General features: G+C 52.6%; 6 protein-coding genes across 6 annotated transcripts; 4 read left to right on the forward strand and 2 right to left on the reverse strand.

Annotated features, from left to right (window-relative positions):
* Positions 1 to 458: 458 nt before the first annotated feature.
* On the forward strand, positions 459 to 2650 carry N0V96_009045 (uncharacterized protein; the record flags this gene model as incomplete). The annotated part of the gene is made up of 3 exons (XM_053188984.2): positions 459 to 1247; positions 1351 to 2139; positions 2195 to 2650. 3 exons carry the CDS (start codon positions 459 to 461, stop codon positions 2648 to 2650), a joined length of 2034 nt encoding a protein of 677 aa, XP_053053750.2.
* Positions 2651 to 3372: 722 nt separating this feature from the next.
* N0V96_009046 (uncharacterized protein) lies at positions 3373 to 5217 on the forward strand (the record flags this gene model as incomplete). Its single annotated transcript, XM_053188985.2, has 4 exons — positions 3373 to 3661; positions 3714 to 4197; positions 4248 to 5005; positions 5072 to 5217. The coding sequence occupies 4 exons, from the start codon at positions 3373 to 3375 to the stop codon at positions 5215 to 5217; spliced, it is 1677 nt and encodes a 558-aa protein (XP_053053751.2).
* A 1511-nt stretch (positions 5218 to 6728) lies between these two features.
* Positions 6729 to 7303, forward strand: N0V96_009047 (uncharacterized protein; the record flags this gene model as incomplete). Its single annotated transcript, XM_053188986.2, has 2 exons — positions 6729 to 6959; positions 7019 to 7303. 2 exons carry the CDS (start codon positions 6729 to 6731, stop codon positions 7301 to 7303), a joined length of 516 nt encoding a protein of 171 aa, XP_053053752.1.
* A 2333-nt stretch (positions 7304 to 9636) lies between these two features.
* On the forward strand, positions 9637 to 10405 carry N0V96_009048 (uncharacterized protein; the record flags this gene model as incomplete). Its single annotated transcript, XM_053188987.1, has 2 exons — positions 9637 to 10254; positions 10319 to 10405. The coding sequence occupies 2 exons, from the start codon at positions 9637 to 9639 to the stop codon at positions 10403 to 10405; spliced, it is 705 nt and encodes a 234-aa protein (XP_053053753.1).
* A 270-nt stretch (positions 10406 to 10675) lies between these two features.
* N0V96_009049 (uncharacterized protein) lies at positions 10676 to 11497 on the reverse strand (the record flags this gene model as incomplete). The annotated part of the gene is made up of 1 exon (XM_065758525.1): positions 10676 to 11497. The coding sequence occupies one exon, from the start codon at positions 11495 to 11497 to the stop codon at positions 10676 to 10678; it is 822 nt and encodes a 273-aa protein (XP_065612918.1).
* Positions 11498 to 12299: 802 nt separating this feature from the next.
* N0V96_009050 (uncharacterized protein) lies at positions 12300 to 14730 on the reverse strand (the record flags this gene model as incomplete). The annotated part of the gene is made up of 3 exons (XM_065758526.1): positions 12300 to 14077; positions 14181 to 14353; positions 14411 to 14730. 3 exons carry the CDS (start codon positions 14728 to 14730, stop codon positions 12300 to 12302), a joined length of 2271 nt encoding a protein of 756 aa, XP_065612919.1.
* Positions 14731 to 16158: the final 1428 nt, after the last annotated feature.

Here is a 16158-nt window from a genome sequence, read left to right on the forward strand (position 1 = left end):
TTGCCACGGCGCGCCGCGCCTATGAGTGGTCTTTCGTGAACCCCACGAGACGTGAACAGAAAAGCAAGATTGCGTGCTTGGGAGGAACGCCTCCTGGCGGCGGGCGAAAAAAAGTGAAAAGTTCTGCAGTCCAGCCGGGTCACGTTCAATATTGCTCGAACTCAATAAGAAGACGAGCATCGACGAGCGATCTGGTACGTACCAAGGCACTGAGAAAGCTTTCTTCCTCTCCTGTCCTTTTCATCTCCACCTCGGACTATCTTACGCAAGGCGATCTCTTGTCCCTCAGGGTTTCATTATCCAAAGCCATTCGCACCTCATATTTTGTTTCATACTCACATGTGAACGACCAGAGCTGCTACCTTGATATCGCTTTCTCGCCGAACGACATCCGGCCTCTTCCGTCGGACCGGATCGAACCTGGGTCTTTCTCGGGCCGCAAGCATCAACACGTGGTGATGGACGTGCTCAAGAAAGTCGGGTGCTGGTTCGCTCCTCCGCCGAACAAAGCGGAGGACGGCCGTGATGCTTGGCCTTCGAGAGCCTCCTTTCTTCTGGCCTCCATGGGCGGATGTGCCGGAATGGGCAACCTCCTTCGGTACCCATCTCAGGTGTACAACAACCACGGCCTGCAGTGGTACATCCCATATCTAATGGCCGTTTTCATTGTTGCCATCCCGGTTCTCGTACTCGAGATTGCCATTGGACAAGCCTACCGTGGTGGTAGTGTTGTGGCCTACGCAAATGTGAATCAGAGACTGAAAGGCTTGGGACTTTCGTTAATCTACGTTGGATTTGTTGTCACGCCCTACTTTGTGGTCAACTTAGCGTGGATCATGAGCTACTTCCGACACTCGTTCACCAGCCCGCTACCATGGACCAACGAGCCCGATTATTTCTTCAATAGAAAGGTTGTTGCCAACGTGGATCCAATTGAGGGCAATCTTACAGCAGATGGTACCAGCGTATTGAACTACACCGAGTATCCCGGTACCGCCCTGTTGGGAGAGACGACCGGATGGGCAGCATTCACCTTCTTCCTCATGTACATCTCCATTTTCCGCGGGGTTGGGCTTACGGGTCGCGTCGTGTACTTCACCATGGGCCTGCCTATTGTTGTCACTATTGTCTTGATTGGCAGGTCAGTATCGCTTGAGAATGCGGGTGAAGGTGTGAAGCTTTACTTCGCGACATGGAGAGGCGAACAACTCGCACGAGGTCAGGTCTGGCAGACAGCTTGTGGTCAGGTACGGACGCCCTTTTTCAACCACTCTATTTTGTACTTCGATCCGCTTCTTGGGATGCTTTCTGGGGATGTATTTGATGAGCGATAAACTGACTGTCGATTAGGTCTTCTTCAGCACTGGAGTAGGTTTCGGGTACTTTACGTCGTACGCCTCATACAACCGCCAATATTCCAACGCAGTCATGGACTCAATCTTGATTGTATGCAGCAATGTGCTCTTTGAGAACATCGCCGCATTCGCCGTCTTTGGTGTTGTTGGGTACCTCGGCATGCGACCCGACCCAGAGAACCCCATCGGAGGCTTCAGCGTTGGGTTCCTCACCCTGCCCCAGGCAGTGGCCGAAATGCCTGGTGCCAACTTTTGGGCTGTAGCATTATTCTTCACTCTCATGGTCCTAGGCTACAGCTCAGCATTCGCCATGTTGGATGCCATCGTGACCCTGGTAATGGACGCAGGAATCAAGGCTAGCCGGCCTGTCGTTGTCACAACTCTCACTATCATGTCTTTCCTTCTGTGCCTTCCGTACTGCACAGAGTTCGGCTACTATCTTCTGACGGGCATTGACCGTTGGACGAATGATGTTGCGTTAGTTTTTGTTGTCTTTGCCGAATGCATTTCATCGACAAGTGTTTACCGATATAAAGATGTCATCGGACAAGTCGGCAAGCCAGCCTTTGTTATCTACAACACATGCTACATCCTAGCTATGGTCCTGGGAGTGGCTATCGCCCATGCTGTGCACTCAGGAGCTGGGGCTGGCGTTGGGTTCGGCATCTTCATCGGCGGAAGTATCGCCTCTAGTGTCATTGGCAAAATTCCTGACTCCATACCACCGAGATTCTGGGGGAAGAATGCTCTCATTAGCAAATTTTGGTACTTGGCATTTTACTCCGTAAGTTCTCTACCGTCTCTCTCCCGACGAAAGGTCTACTAACAGCACATTCAAGGGAAACCAGCTTCGCAGAGATCTCAACGTCGTCATCGGCAGCGGAAAGAATTGGAACATCCCGACATTTTGGCCTGTATTACTTCGGTACATCTCAGGGCCAATCTTAGCTATCGTCTACGGCTTCTCATACCCGTCATTTTATGAACTCCGCTACGACCCCTTGCATATCCTCGGCTTCGCTGTCGGTCACGTCGCGCTCATCTTGATCTTGGCCGGCTTCATAGTGCCACGATGGTTCAACGTCTTCATCCCAGCGCATCGTCGCAACGAAGGCCAGATGGCCTATGCTCCAAATGTCACAATCGGTGCAGATGAGGCTCAGGCCATTGCTGCTGGGACTTTGGAGCAGGGAAATTCGCGAACTCACTCACATTCGGACCAAGGCGTGGGTCGAAAGGAGTCGCCTACTCATGATGGCCTCATTACAGAGGAGGAAAAGAAGACTGCCCTATGAGGCAGCTATGGTGTCTACAACAAATAGGAAGGGCCGTTGAGTTCACCGACGACCATGAATGACGTTAGATTGCAAATAACATGATATATTATAATGTATTCCGTCGCTTTTCTTGGTATTTACTCGGCAGATGTTGAAGTTATTACCGCTGAGTCCATGAGAGATCATGTCCGTCTCCATTGCTAGTTGTATGTTTCGACCAGCATACGCAGATAAAGGCCCAGTTCACGGAACCACCTCGAAGCCTAGTGTAGTTGAGTCAGGACTCTTGATTCAAAATTCTCCTAAATAATTATCGATCGACGCTCGGGGCACATTGAAACATCTGAAAAGCCGGACAAGCCGAGGCTTGTTGCATCTCATGCGGAGGTGACACGGCTCGCCGGTGCGGGGAGCACGGCTAAAGGACTCCAGCTGGAACCTCGAGAATCTCATGATTAACGCACCATTCGTATCATCTACAACTGAAGCAACGCTATACATCTTATTGATTACTTGGAACCTAGTTAGAAGCTTCCTTACCTTATTACTTCGCGAGCCAACCAAATTTGATCATGCCTCTCAGAACTAATCTCCCAGGTCATCTCACATCTCGCGCAAACGATACAGCGCGCATAGCGTCGGCCTCCGGATCTGCAGCAGATAGACGCCATGGACTTGCCGAGCTCGCTCGAGATGAAGACATCCAGTACATTGTAGGTGACTGGATGTCAGAATACAACATGACATCAAGGGGCGTCGCAAAGGCGACTGATCCAACAAACTCATCCGAATTTGAGCCCTCATTTCTCGAGGCGATCGAGCCTGCGCTGCAGTACTTAGATGCCAGGCGGATTAAACTTGCTGTCAACGCTGGTGCAAGTGATACGAAGAAGCTGCATGATGTTCTAGTCCATATGATTAGCGAGAAAGGCTTGAAGCTTAAAGTTGCCTGGATTGAGGGCGACGAGGTGATTGATGTTGTTCAAAAAGGGCTGAAGTCGGGAGAAGGATTTAAGAATCTGACGACAGGTACTTCATGACCCGACCAATCCCGTAGCTTGCTAGATGCTGACAAGTCTAGGCGAGAATATCAAGGACTGGCCATACGAACCCATCTACGCTCAGGCGTATCTAGGCTGCTGGGGAATTGTTGAAGCGTTCAAGCAAGGGGCTCACATCGTCTTGTGCGGCCGTGTAGCCGATGCCTCCCCAACAATTGCTTGTGCAGCTTACCATCACGGCTGGAAGCGTGATGACTACTCGCAGCTGGCGTACGCCCTCGTTGCAGGTCATTTTATCGAATGCACGACCTATGTGACGGGCGGAAACTTCTCTGGGTTCAAAAGCTTGCCTGGCACATCTGTCGAAATTGGGTTTCCAGTTGCCAAAGTCGAGGAAACTGGCGAATTTACCGTCTACAAGCAAGCTCGGACTGGAGGTATGGTGACTCTGGAAACGTGCAAAGCTCAGCTCCTCTACGAGATCCAAGGTCCATATTACTACAACTCGGATGTCGCGGCCATACTAGACAACATCAAGATGACGCAGGTGGGAGAAAATCAAGTGTATGTCTCCATTGTGATGCTCATCAGAACTCCCACTGACATCGTGACAGTCGGGTCTTCAACGTCGGTAGTATGAAGCCTCCTCCTACCACAAAGGTTGGAATTACAGCCAAAGGCGGATATCAAGCTGAAGCCCATTACTTTCTTTGCGGCCTCGACATCAAAGAGAAGGCGGCATTGTTTGAGCGTCAGCTTCGCCACGTTCTTGACGAAAAGTCCTTCTCGTGTCTCAATTTCAGTACCAACGGCTCTTGTCCAGAGAACCCCGCAAACCAAGATGCAGCAACGGTTGACCTGCGCATCTTTGCACAAGCGCGCGACCAAGCAGCGTTGTCACCCTTAAAGTTCCTGAAGCCAATTGTGGATAACATCATGCAGAGTTACCCCGGTGCTACATTCCATTTAGATACGCGACAAGCAATTCCAAAGGAGTACCATGAGTACTGGGTTAGCATTCTCCCACAAAGCGCAGCAAAGCACGTGTGCCATTTACCGTGGAAGAGTCAAAAGGTCGACATTGAGCCCCCTCGCGACACGGTGGACTTTTTGTACGACCAGCCGACGTACGAGACCAAAAGCCCGATCAATGTCGCGACCTTGGGACCGACGACAAGAGCGCCGCTTGGGCATGTCGTACACGCGCGTTCGGGCGACAAGGGATCCGATAGTAACGTTGGATTCTTTGTGCGGAATGCCGACGAGTGGGATTGGTTAAGGTCGGTGTTGACGGTCGGGAAGATTCGTGATTTGCTGGGAGAGGATGACAAGGGAAAACCGGTTTTTCGATTCGAGCTTCCACATCTCCATGGTGAGTCCTCCTGTACTGTCTGGTGCGAAGGATCGCTTGTGTCTCGTTGGACTGACATGGCGATAGCTGTGCATTTCCTCTTGAAGGATCACCTTGATCGGGGAGTCTCTGCTAGTTCGTCTTACGATTTCCTGAGCAAGAACTTGGCAGAGTATCTACGATGCAAGCATGTCGACATCCCGGACAGGTTCTTGGCTCGCGGCAAGATCTAAGGGCAGGAATTGAGGTATCTTTGCGAGGCAAAGGCGCCGGAATAGGTACAAATGGGCACTTTTGTGATCAAAAACCGGTTACACCGAGGATCTGCGGCGTGAGCGGTGGAATTGCGGGCTAATATTTGACCGTAGTATGACAAGCCTCAGGGTGGTGTGGCTAGGTGACCACTTGGTGAGGTACACCACAGAAGGAAGAGTTGTGGTAAGGCGAAGAGAATTGAGCCATGTCTCGCTCGTTGATTCTTTTGTGGCTTGTTACCCCACGATGAGCCTGACGAGATGGCGTTGGTTGCCACGTATTCCCTTCGCCGTTTGATGGCTGGGGTCGAGCTAGCCCACCAAAGGTGCCTTCTTGTCTCAGACATATTCCCCGAAAAGCCGAACGCAGCTCTTAAGACCAAACGGGACTTTGAGTGTCTCTTCTGAAAGTCGGAGTTTTTTGCGCAGGACATAGTCAGAGTCGCGTTTCTTAGATGGTGGTTGCTTTAGGTCACGAAGGTCGGCGACGCAATACTGTTCTCCCTGTCGTGGCAAAGCCGACGTACGCCCCATGGTAACAAAGTTGCCATAATACCGGTTTTACCTTGATCCGTTTGTTCGCTAGCTCTCGGTGCTATTAACACACTTAACATTGGACTTCCATAGCAGGTTGAAAGCCCACGTGGCACAGTCTGACGGCCGACACAGCTCGCCAGGATCTCAAACCCTATCATTCGGAAACGGCTTGGGGTGACGCGATGATGATAGAGTGGCGGACCAGAAAAAACAGGGCTTAGGCCCAAGGGCACACACACTCTCTCTCATGGTTGCCAAACAAATCACCGTCTGGGATTCGCAACCAGATGCGTGGTCCACCATGCCGCAATAGGCAGTTTTGAATGCCGGTCAGTCATCCCTGGGGGCCTTGGGGGCGGAATCGCCAGCCCAACCCAACCGCCGGACCACTCACTCCATGAATCCACGTCTCCGGAGCGGCTGCTCCACTTCGCGCCGGGAGCTCGGGGGGCCTGGAAGGTGGCCCACTGATCTCCTTTGCTTCTCGGGATGCTGCAGCCTGTATGTAAGCCTGCAAAGCCACCACTGCCACCAAGGTGCTTTGACAGGACCCCTCCCTCCCTTGCTGTGCCTGGAGTGAGTGAATGAGTGACAGCTTATCGAAGACTACTTGGCAAGCTTGGGCTTGGGCAGGCATGGCTGTGTCTGTCGGATATCACATTGGGATCAGCCCCTGGTGAGACGCCACGGCCATGAGTCTCCGAAACGTCATATGTGGGTTTGCTTACTTAGGCATGGGATTCCCGCTCTCTGGTGAGATGAAGGATCCCATTTTAAACCATATCTATCAGAGTTCGCGAGAAAACAAGCTCACCTTTCTCCAGTTGCAGTCCACCAATACTTCAAATTCAGCAACTATCCCCGATCTCGTTTTGCTAGCTTGTTTTTCATGCTTCGAAGTAATCTGTCTCATCACTATTCACCTCAATTTCCAACCACCAAACACCAACATCATGACGAAACTCAGCGACGCGATCAAGGATGACCATCGAAAAATCGAGCAGGCCTATCGATATATCCTCACATCAACCACGGTAGAAGACAAAGTCCGATGGAGAAACGAGCTCAGTCTCGAACTTGCCAGACATTGCATCAGCGAGGAACAAGTCCTTCTTCCAATCCTCACAGATCGACTGGCCGACGGCGAGTCTCGTAGCGCCAGGAATCACACGGTCCGTGAAAGCGTAAGTTCATCCTTGACGCCCATGCAAGACGGCAACGGCAAATTGACCCATAAGTTTAGTTGAAAGAAAAGATTTGTCGTCTTCAAGCGATTCCAGTCGACGACGGCAGCTTCGAACCCGAATTGAAGGCTCTCTGGGTCGACTTGGCTGCCCACGTTCGCGATACCGACAACCAGGATGTGGCCCGGCTGGAAGAGTGCCTCACTATGACCGAGTCCGAGGAGCTAGCGAGGCAATTTCGGCTCACGATGTCCATGGCGCCGACGCGGAGTAACCCCTCGCCTGAACGTGGTCCGCCGTCTCAGCAGATCACGGACTTCCTCGCCACCAAAACTGGGCCTTGAATGCAGATGACCTGATTTTGCGGGGATGGTGAGCAAGGAATTCTGGGGAAGCATGGATAAGACGATGATATACGACTTTATGACGAAAGGAGACCTAGTGGTCACAGTAAATATGAATGATTGTAGGATTATCTCAGTATGGCGGTTGCGCCCAAGATAACGGCCAGAATTTCAATACTCTCAGTCCACGTCCTCTCTGTTTCCGCATGTCACAAAACACACGATGAGCCTGGAGCCGACCGGACCGGACATGGAGCCAAGGAACTCCGGGTGGGGCCGATCGCTACCCACTACGGCGTGTTTGCCGCGATAACTTTCTGTCACTTTCACGTCATAAAGTTAAGACTTGCAGCACACCAGAGTCACATCCATCTCTCTCTTCACGGCTCATCTCTACTGTTTGACCTTTGAAGGCCAGCATCTTCAACCTGCAAAGTCGATGTAGGTTATGGTAAATGCAGCATCAGCAACCACGGCTTTGCGCTTCCCTTGGTCGGAGTAAACTCCGTTAGAGACCAAATTTGCCAATACATAACATGTGCCACAACCTCCCTGATTCATGGTTGGTCGAGAATCAGGCTTTGGCAATGCGTACGAAAGACGAATACCCCCATTGCGCCTGCAACCCCCGGCGTCCGAAAAACCTGATCCAGCGTAGAGTCGCTGGCAGTGAACGCACATCATGCAGGTTCACCACACGTAAGAGCATTCGCTCCACTTTACCACTGAAAAGGTGGTTTAAACCTGAATCAAAGATGCACTTTCACGTAGCCTGATTGGAAGTGTGGTGTATCCAGCCAAAACCTTACATCAGAATCCCTTCATATGTAGTCTTGAGGGGCGAGGTCTCCATTCCCCGCAAGACTTTCGGCGGTCGGCAAGATAAGCGGGCACGTACTGCCCTTGGCCTCCCGACTTATTGCATTTCGTCATGGTATTTAAGCTGGTTCCCTTATGATACCCCCAAGAAAGCCGATGGGGCTCTGATTTTTGAACCTTCAAAGCGCTCGGAATTCCATTTTCTCAGTAAACATTCAAGATGTCATACAACGACTACGATGTCCGGGACAAATATCCCGTCCGCCGCCGGCACCACTCACCAACGTACTCCGACTTAAGCGTTGGAAGTCCAGAATACAGCCCAACAAGGGACGCCGGTGCAGTCCGCGTCGCGCATAAACACTACGAGTCTCCCGATCGCAGAGACCGCGTCGAAGTCTACGAAGAAGACAGATACAGACCAAGAGATAGAGAATACTACTATGAAGAGAGGCGTCCGCGGTCGCGACCAAGATCCGACGTCTACGACTACGAGCGCGACCGCGGTCATCACAGCCACAAGCATGGGCACCATCGCCGCCATAGCCACACACACAGCAGAAGCAAACGGAGGCATTCCACCTCCGGGCCCGATTGGGGCCAGGCCGCTGTTGCAGCTGCTAGTGCCGGAATCATTGAGGCTGGGCTGGCGCGACATGATAGGGACCGGACTGCGAGAGTCATGACGGCGGCGGCGGGAGCCGGGGCGATTGATGCCGTTGCTGGGAAGCATGGTGAGAAGCCGTCTAGGACTTGGGAGAACGTTGTTGGTAGCACAGTAGGCGGCTTGGTTGTTGATCGTATGGCTCATGGATCGGGACGCCGGCATTGAGTGCACGGCGAGGGATGCCGGGGTAGTGCTTGCGTCGTCGAGCAATGGAGTTCTTTTTGCAACCTCCTTGGTAGTAACGGAGATATACAGCGCTTGTTCAAGCTTTCCCTGATTGTATCAAGTTAAGAGTTCTTTTCTACGGCGTGTGTATTTCACCCTGGTCTTCGGAAACAGTCCCGAGTTCCCAGCTCACGGTGTCCGGAATCCGCAACTAGCCACCATCCTATCCATGTCGGTAAGACCAACAAGAGGTCCTCCCATTTGAATCCTGCCGGTGGGTGCCAGTATCATTGGCTAGAACACCACTTACTTGAGACTAGGGGCGGCTTGATACAACACTATCGCCAAGCGATTCACGGAGGATAAATGAGCTTAATCTAAATGCCGGATGAACTGGCCCCGCCGAGCTAGCATTGGCACCTTTATTCCATTGTCAGTCTCACTTAGCGATGCAATCCGTTCTCGCCACCACCTCATGACCTTCCGCTCGTGGGATGCCGGAAGGGGTTGCCCCGTGCTCGCCGACCTAGAACGTCGTCGCGGTTGAGATATTCGTAAAGCCCGTTATGGACCTTGTTCACGGCAGATCCGACATAAAATGATCAGTGACCTCCCTTTCTCATGTCTTGCGGTGGTCATATTTGGTTACTTAATGCTAAAGTGAACGCAATACCTTCACAACATGAAGCTTCTCGGTCTCCTCGCTGCCGCCGGCCTCTGCCAGGCTCACACCATTTTCGTCTCCCTTGAGGCCGATGGAGTCAACAGCGGCGTCTCTCAAGGCATCCGTACTCCCGAGTATGACGGCCCTCAAACCGACGTCACGTCCCAGTACATCGCCTGCAACGGTGATCCGAATCCGACAAAGTCAACCGACAAAGTCATCACCGTCACGGCCGGGTCAACAGTGACAGCCGTCTGGCGCCACACATTGACCAGCGGACCCGAGGATGTCATGGACGCTAGCCACAAAGGACCGACTCTGGCCTACATGAAGAAGGTCACCGACGCCAAGACCGATCCCGGTACTGGCGCGGGATGGTTCAAGATCCAAGAGGATGGTCTGAGCAGTGGTGTCTGGGGAACGGAGCGCGTCATTGGTAATGCTGGAAAGCAGGCTATTACTATTCCCAAGTGCATTGCCAACGGACAGTACCTTCTCAGAGCTGAGATGATTGCCTTGCACGGCGCCAGTTCCTACCCGGGTGCACAGCTGTATATGGAGTGTGCTCAGATCAATGTTGTTGGCGGGACTGCGGCCAAGAGCCCGTCGACTGTCAGCTTCCCTGGTGCTTACAAGGTATGTTGTCGAATCATTCTCATCAAGCCACGTAAGGTAAACCGGTTACTGACTATCGCTTCAGGGATCCGACCCCGGTATCACAATCAACATCTACTACCCCGTCGTCACGAACTACACGATTCCAGGACCCGCCAAGTTTGCTTGCTAAGTCTCAAATTGTGCTCTCAGCGGTTGTGATGCATCAGTATCATCAGTGATACATATGAACCCTTTGATGGTTAGAGATGGAGATTAACTTCATATACATATTACCTGAGGAATCAAACTTGTACAAACTCTGAAACGTTGATGTCCCTCCCAGCCATCCCATTACTTGAGGACTTACTTTATCGTACTTGTGTAATCGGCGCCAAAGCCTTCCGTCTATCGAAATTTCGTGATGGGGAGCTTGCCTGCGAACTAAGACTTTTGTTTCTCCCTAACACCACGCATAATGCTCATTGTTGATCAAAATCGGAGCGTCCTCTGGTCCCAAACGTTCGCCATCCTCGAACCACAAGAGACTAGCAATGCTATGACTCTGCCTCTCGACATGGACAGCATCTAGGTCGCTTTGATCCAAAAGGCTCTTTACCATGGGAGATGGATCCCATAGTTGCACCTGATCTAGCCTCCAATCTGCCGCCTCCGCTTGTGCAGCCTGCATCACAGCTCTCAACGCAGCAGCTTGCTCTGCGTATCCTTCCATCGGTGTCGTAAAGTTTCCTTCACGTGGCTTGTTCGCAGTCTCGTCGCCTTCTGCCACAAGGCGGAGAATGTAAAGAACATTCTTATCATCTGCCCCCTTGATGCTATGATCATCTGGGTGCCTGTAGTAGCGACGAACCCAGATGGCCCAGACCTGTTTCCCAGGCACTCCAGCGATTGTTCCTCTCATCACTGCCTTTTTACCAAAGATGTACTTGGTGGCGAAGTCTTCTTTGCGGATGTGCCATAACATATGATCCAGGTCTGGTAAAATGACCACTCGCTTTCGTGACGCACTGGGTGTGGCCATGTCACTTTGTATCGTGGCCTGGTCCCTGAGACATAGACTCTCTAGTTCCGACTCGAAGACTGGCCGCGAAGTCGCAGGTATCTCCATCATTGCGGGCGACAATACTAGATGCCCATTGACTGGGTTTGGTGTCCAACCCAACCTGGTATAGTACTCCTTTCCTATATCCGAGTATAAGACGCTTCCAATGACCTTTCCGTTCTCGGCCTGCCATCCACGTAGAACCGTCGCTAGCTCTTTCATGTGACGAGCTGCGTAACTGCGACCGCGAAACTTTTCTGGGCAGAAGACACTGGCGATTCCATGTACAATACCCTCCGTCACGTTTCCCGTGCTATCGCTTACGATACATCGTTTGCGGAAGGTTTCGCATGAGCAAAAGATATCCCGCTTGTTAGGTGGCCGATCTTTGTCAACGAGGACCCAAGTGGTCATGCCTCCGTCCTGAGCAAGCGGGACTGTCATGAGGTACGCGGACTCAAGGGTACAAGGGTGTGGTCAAAGAATCTTTCCACGCGTCTGCTGTGGTTGCCCATATCTGGAAGCATTTTTCGGGTGTAGGATGGTCGAGATGAAGATCTGATGACGAGGAGGTAGGATTGCGACTTTTGATTCTGTACATACACTTGTCAAGGAAGCCATTGTTTAACTTCAGAAATGATGCGGCGGATTAACGTTCATTTTGAGGCGATCTGATGTCGTCGGACACCTTGAGTTATTTCAGCAATTCCCGTCCCCAGAAAGACAGCCGCTAGAGCCCTAAAGGATTCAGGAGCCCTGCATATTGCATAGGTAAACTACTCTGAATCGTGGGGTGCCCCGTTAGCTACTCACAACGACATCCCATCGGCTACTATGATCGAAACACGTTGAGACTCACATTGGCGCGGGCTGTCATGGAGCAATTGCTGGCGTATCACTTTATGCTCACAGACGATCTTCGAAATGTTTGAAATTTATCAGTCTATTTACAGATACTGACCGACTTATAAACTGAATCTACAGATGAATCGAATTGAGCTTTCTATACACAAATCCCTCGCGCTCAGTGGCGGTGGGGAGCTCTTCCAAGACGCATGGGTCTGCTGCGAGCGTGCCTTCTGGCATGCGCAGCAGCCGGGGCCGCAGTGGAGTTGGAGACAGGGCACGAGGTGTACATGACACCGCGGCCGTTGGTACCAACATAAACAACGTTGGCCTCGTTGGCGGAACCAACAAGAGCAGCGCCGTCAAGAGCGCCGAAGCTGTAGGTGCCCTGGAGGTCAATCCACGAAGCACCGAGATCGGCGCTGGCGTAGAGCTTCTTGCCATCGGCAGCCTCGCCAAAGACGTACAGGTTCCAGGCGCTGCCTTCACCCTTGCCGACAGAGACGGCGTGAGCGTTGGAAGGGCCGGAGATGGAGGAGAAGGTCTTGCCGAAGTCGGTGCTGTGGAAGACGCCCGAGTCGGTGGAGACGAAGAGCTCGCCGGCTGTGGCGGGGTGGGCGGCGATGGAGCGGATCTCGGTGACGTTGCCGAGGGGCGCCTCGGTGAAGGTGGCGGCGCCGTCGGTGGAGACGTAGAAGGTCGCCTTGGAACCGGCGTAGAAGACGTCGTTCTTCTTCTTGTCGCTGGCGATGACGCTGCTCGCGGAGAGAGTGCTGTTCTCGGGCTTGCCTGCGTTGCGGATAACCTGGACGCCGGCGCTCTTGGAAGACCAGAGAATGACATCGCCGTCGGCGGAGTAGGCGACGGAGCCGTCGGTGATGGTGTTGCCGGTGGAGTTCACGACGGACCAGGTCTCACCGCCGTCGGTGCTGAGGGCGAGCTGAGGCGAGTCGGTGGCCTTGCCGATGCGGGCAACCTTGTTGGGGCTGTTTCCGGCAAAGTCGACGTCGACACTGCTAGCCCACCAAGGGTTGGTCCAGGCGGATTGAGGGGCCTTGTCAACATCGGCGGCGGTCTTGTAGGTGAAGCCGTTGTTGTCAAGAGTCGCGAAGAAGAGCTCAGGGCCCTCGGCGGCACTGGCCAAGGCGCCGACAGCCATCTCCTCAATACCGGAAGCAAGACTCTGGATGGTAATGGTTTTGTTCTTGTCCCAGTTGGTCAGGTCGTTGCTACCGTACAGGGTAAGACCGGTACCGTAGAAGAACTTGTCGCTGTTGGTGGGGTCAATGGAGAGGGACTCGATCATCCAGCCAAGCTTCTTGGTGTCAATGTCGAGGAAGTTGGTCTCGATCCAGGGGGCGTTGGGCGCGCTGATTGTGTACTGCGGCGCGACCTTGCCATCGGCACCGTAGCTCCAGATTCTCTTCCAGGTCGCGCCGGAGTCGGTGGAGCGGAAGAGGATCGCATCGGGGTACCAGCTGTTCAGAGTGGCGACAACGATCGTTCCAGGTTTTTGCATATCGACACCGAGTCCACCGAAGCCGTAGTAGAGATCGCTGCCAGTGGTAGGGGTGATGTCGGTCCACTTGCTCGAGGTCAAATCGTACTTCCAAACACCACCCTGAGTGCCATCGTAAGGGCCGGTTCCGTCGGAATAGGTGAAGTAAATGACCTTCTCGGCGGGTTGAAGGACAGCCTTGTGAGGGAAGAACTTCTTGGGCTGGCCATCGACAGGGCCCCAGGTGGCACCGGCGTCAGTGCTGACGTAGACGGACGCGGTGGTGTTGTCGGCGGTTCCAACAAAGATTCTCGAGGTCGCGCCGTTGACAACCTCGGAGGTCTCGTCGAAGGTGACGAAAGTCAGACCTTGAAGGTCACCGTTGTAGGCATCGCTCGCGGCGCCGGGGCGGAAGGTACCGACGGCCTCGAATGTAGAGACCTTGGAGAAAGTCGCACCTAATCAATCACACTCTGTCAGAAATCTGAATCGTGGAGAGACGGGGCGCGGTGCGCTCGTGGATGGAATTCTGCTCACCGGCGTCTGTGCTCTTCCACAAACCGTTGCCGCTGCGGGCACCAAAGAAGATAATCTCCGAGTTCTTGGGGTCGACGGCCAACCGCTCACCAGTTCCGCGGCCAGGCATGTTGCCGCCAACCTTGAAGGGAAGGGTGGTAGTCTCCCAGGTCTCGCCCTTGTCGGAGCTGCGCGCAAATGTTCCATTCTTGGGGTCCCTGCCATGGTTTAGCTGCGATGCGGGATGAGAAGTTGAGAGTTGCAGCGGTGCTTACCAGTCGTTGGTGTACATGCCTGTAGCAATGTAGACCTTGTTCGCGTCCTGGGCGTCAACCGCAAGAGCGTCGATACCCCATCGGTTCCAGTTGGCGTCGTCGGCGAATCCGTTGGCGTCGGTGATGGGGGTCCACGAGTCGTCGGCGTTCAGTCTGTATAGACCTCCAATGTCGGTGCGAGCATATGCAACTCCCTTCTCGGTCGGGTGGAAGACGATGGACGGCACGAAGCCGCCTCCGCCTCCGGTGTGGACGTTCTTCCACGAGCAAGCGGCGCGGACGGACGCCGCGGCCGCCAAAATAAGGCCGGCGCTTCTCATGATTGGATGTTGTGGGCTAGGTCACTCGAAACTTGAAAGAATGGTGAATCGTAGATGGACCAGCCAGGTGAAAAGAATGTTTGATTTTGTTAGAAAAAGAGTGAATGTCGCGAAAGCGAACGTGGTGAGAAAAAGAGAGTAACTGAATCAAAAGATAGACAGACAAGCAAAGCACACATAGATGCCCCCTAGGGGACCTTCAACTATTTACACCACTGCCAGTTCTCCCCCTCGGCTCGGCCAAGACGGCCATACTTGGTTAGTAAACAGGATACACGAGCCGAATAGGCGCAAACTTCCTTCTTCGCGATGCACTACCAGGGGCAGAGCTTCTGGAATAGATTGAAGGCATCTCCACGAAAGTTTAAACCCAAGAAAGTTATGGGCAGAATGCCGAAACCGAGTGATTAACGCGGCCCGCCCGATTCACCCAGCAATCAGAAGCAGCCGGTTACAGCAAGACGACATGGTTGTTGGCCCCATCAGCAACCCAATAATCCACCAGTGACTGCTCAGTTTGGCGAAGAATGAGGTAAAGTGAGGCAATTAGCTTATAACGCGTGAGGCCATGCCATCCCGGAGGTTGAAAAGGGTTGAAAATCTTAGCCAATTGCGCAATGTTTGCGCTGTGCTAGTGTGTCAAGTTGAGCTGGAGCTCCTTGGGACCTTTGATTAAGGGGTCAATGGGACAAAACCAGCTCGTCGGTTCTCAGATGTTAGCGAGCTGCATCCCTGTTCCTTTAAAGGCTGAGCCTAACCCGACGAACTTAGGTAAGCGGGTTTTTCAGTCTTTTCACCACCGAAAGAAAAGTCAGTTGCCTTTCTCGGTTCAATGTGGTAGTTGTCTAATTGATTATCGGACACTTATTCAAAACTTGGGCAGATTTTCTATGAGAATCTACTTTACATGTCAACTCAAGAGTGAAGGGCCTTTACGAAGGCAATGACTTCGGGCTGAAGTCGGTTTGACTTTTGTTGAAGAACTTACTTTGCCTGGTCCAGTTGCGAAAGTGGTACATGCAGCCCCTTTAGTCATAACTTCACGCAATCTCACTAGACTACCTTGAGTACATAAGTACGAAGTTAGAAAACCAGGCATCTAGCGCTTGATGCTTCGGATCATATATCGTAGAAAACTTTACAATGAATAGACCCTCGCGATCGTTGCGGCAAAGAAATCTGAGAAGTCTATGACTCCGCGTCCTTGGGTACATGTAGCGAAGGGAGCCAGCCCATAGGTTGGTTCACTCCAGCGCACCAAGCCCTTAGCACTCTGGAGCGACCTGATCTTGTGTTATTGGCCTGAGTCGTGATAAACCGTTTACAGCGAGGACTTTCATCTCTCCTTCGACTTTCAATAACTTCACCAAACCCAAGGTTTCAAAGGGAGCCAGTCATATTTGATGCCAGTGAGCCGTTTTAAAAGTC

This window comes from Colletotrichum fioriniae, assembly GCF_027942845.1.
Source record: "Colletotrichum fioriniae strain IMI 355084 chromosome Unknown scaffold_11, whole genome shotgun sequence".
NCBI classification, from domain to species: Eukaryota; Fungi; Ascomycota; class Sordariomycetes; order Glomerellales; family Glomerellaceae; genus Colletotrichum; species Colletotrichum fioriniae.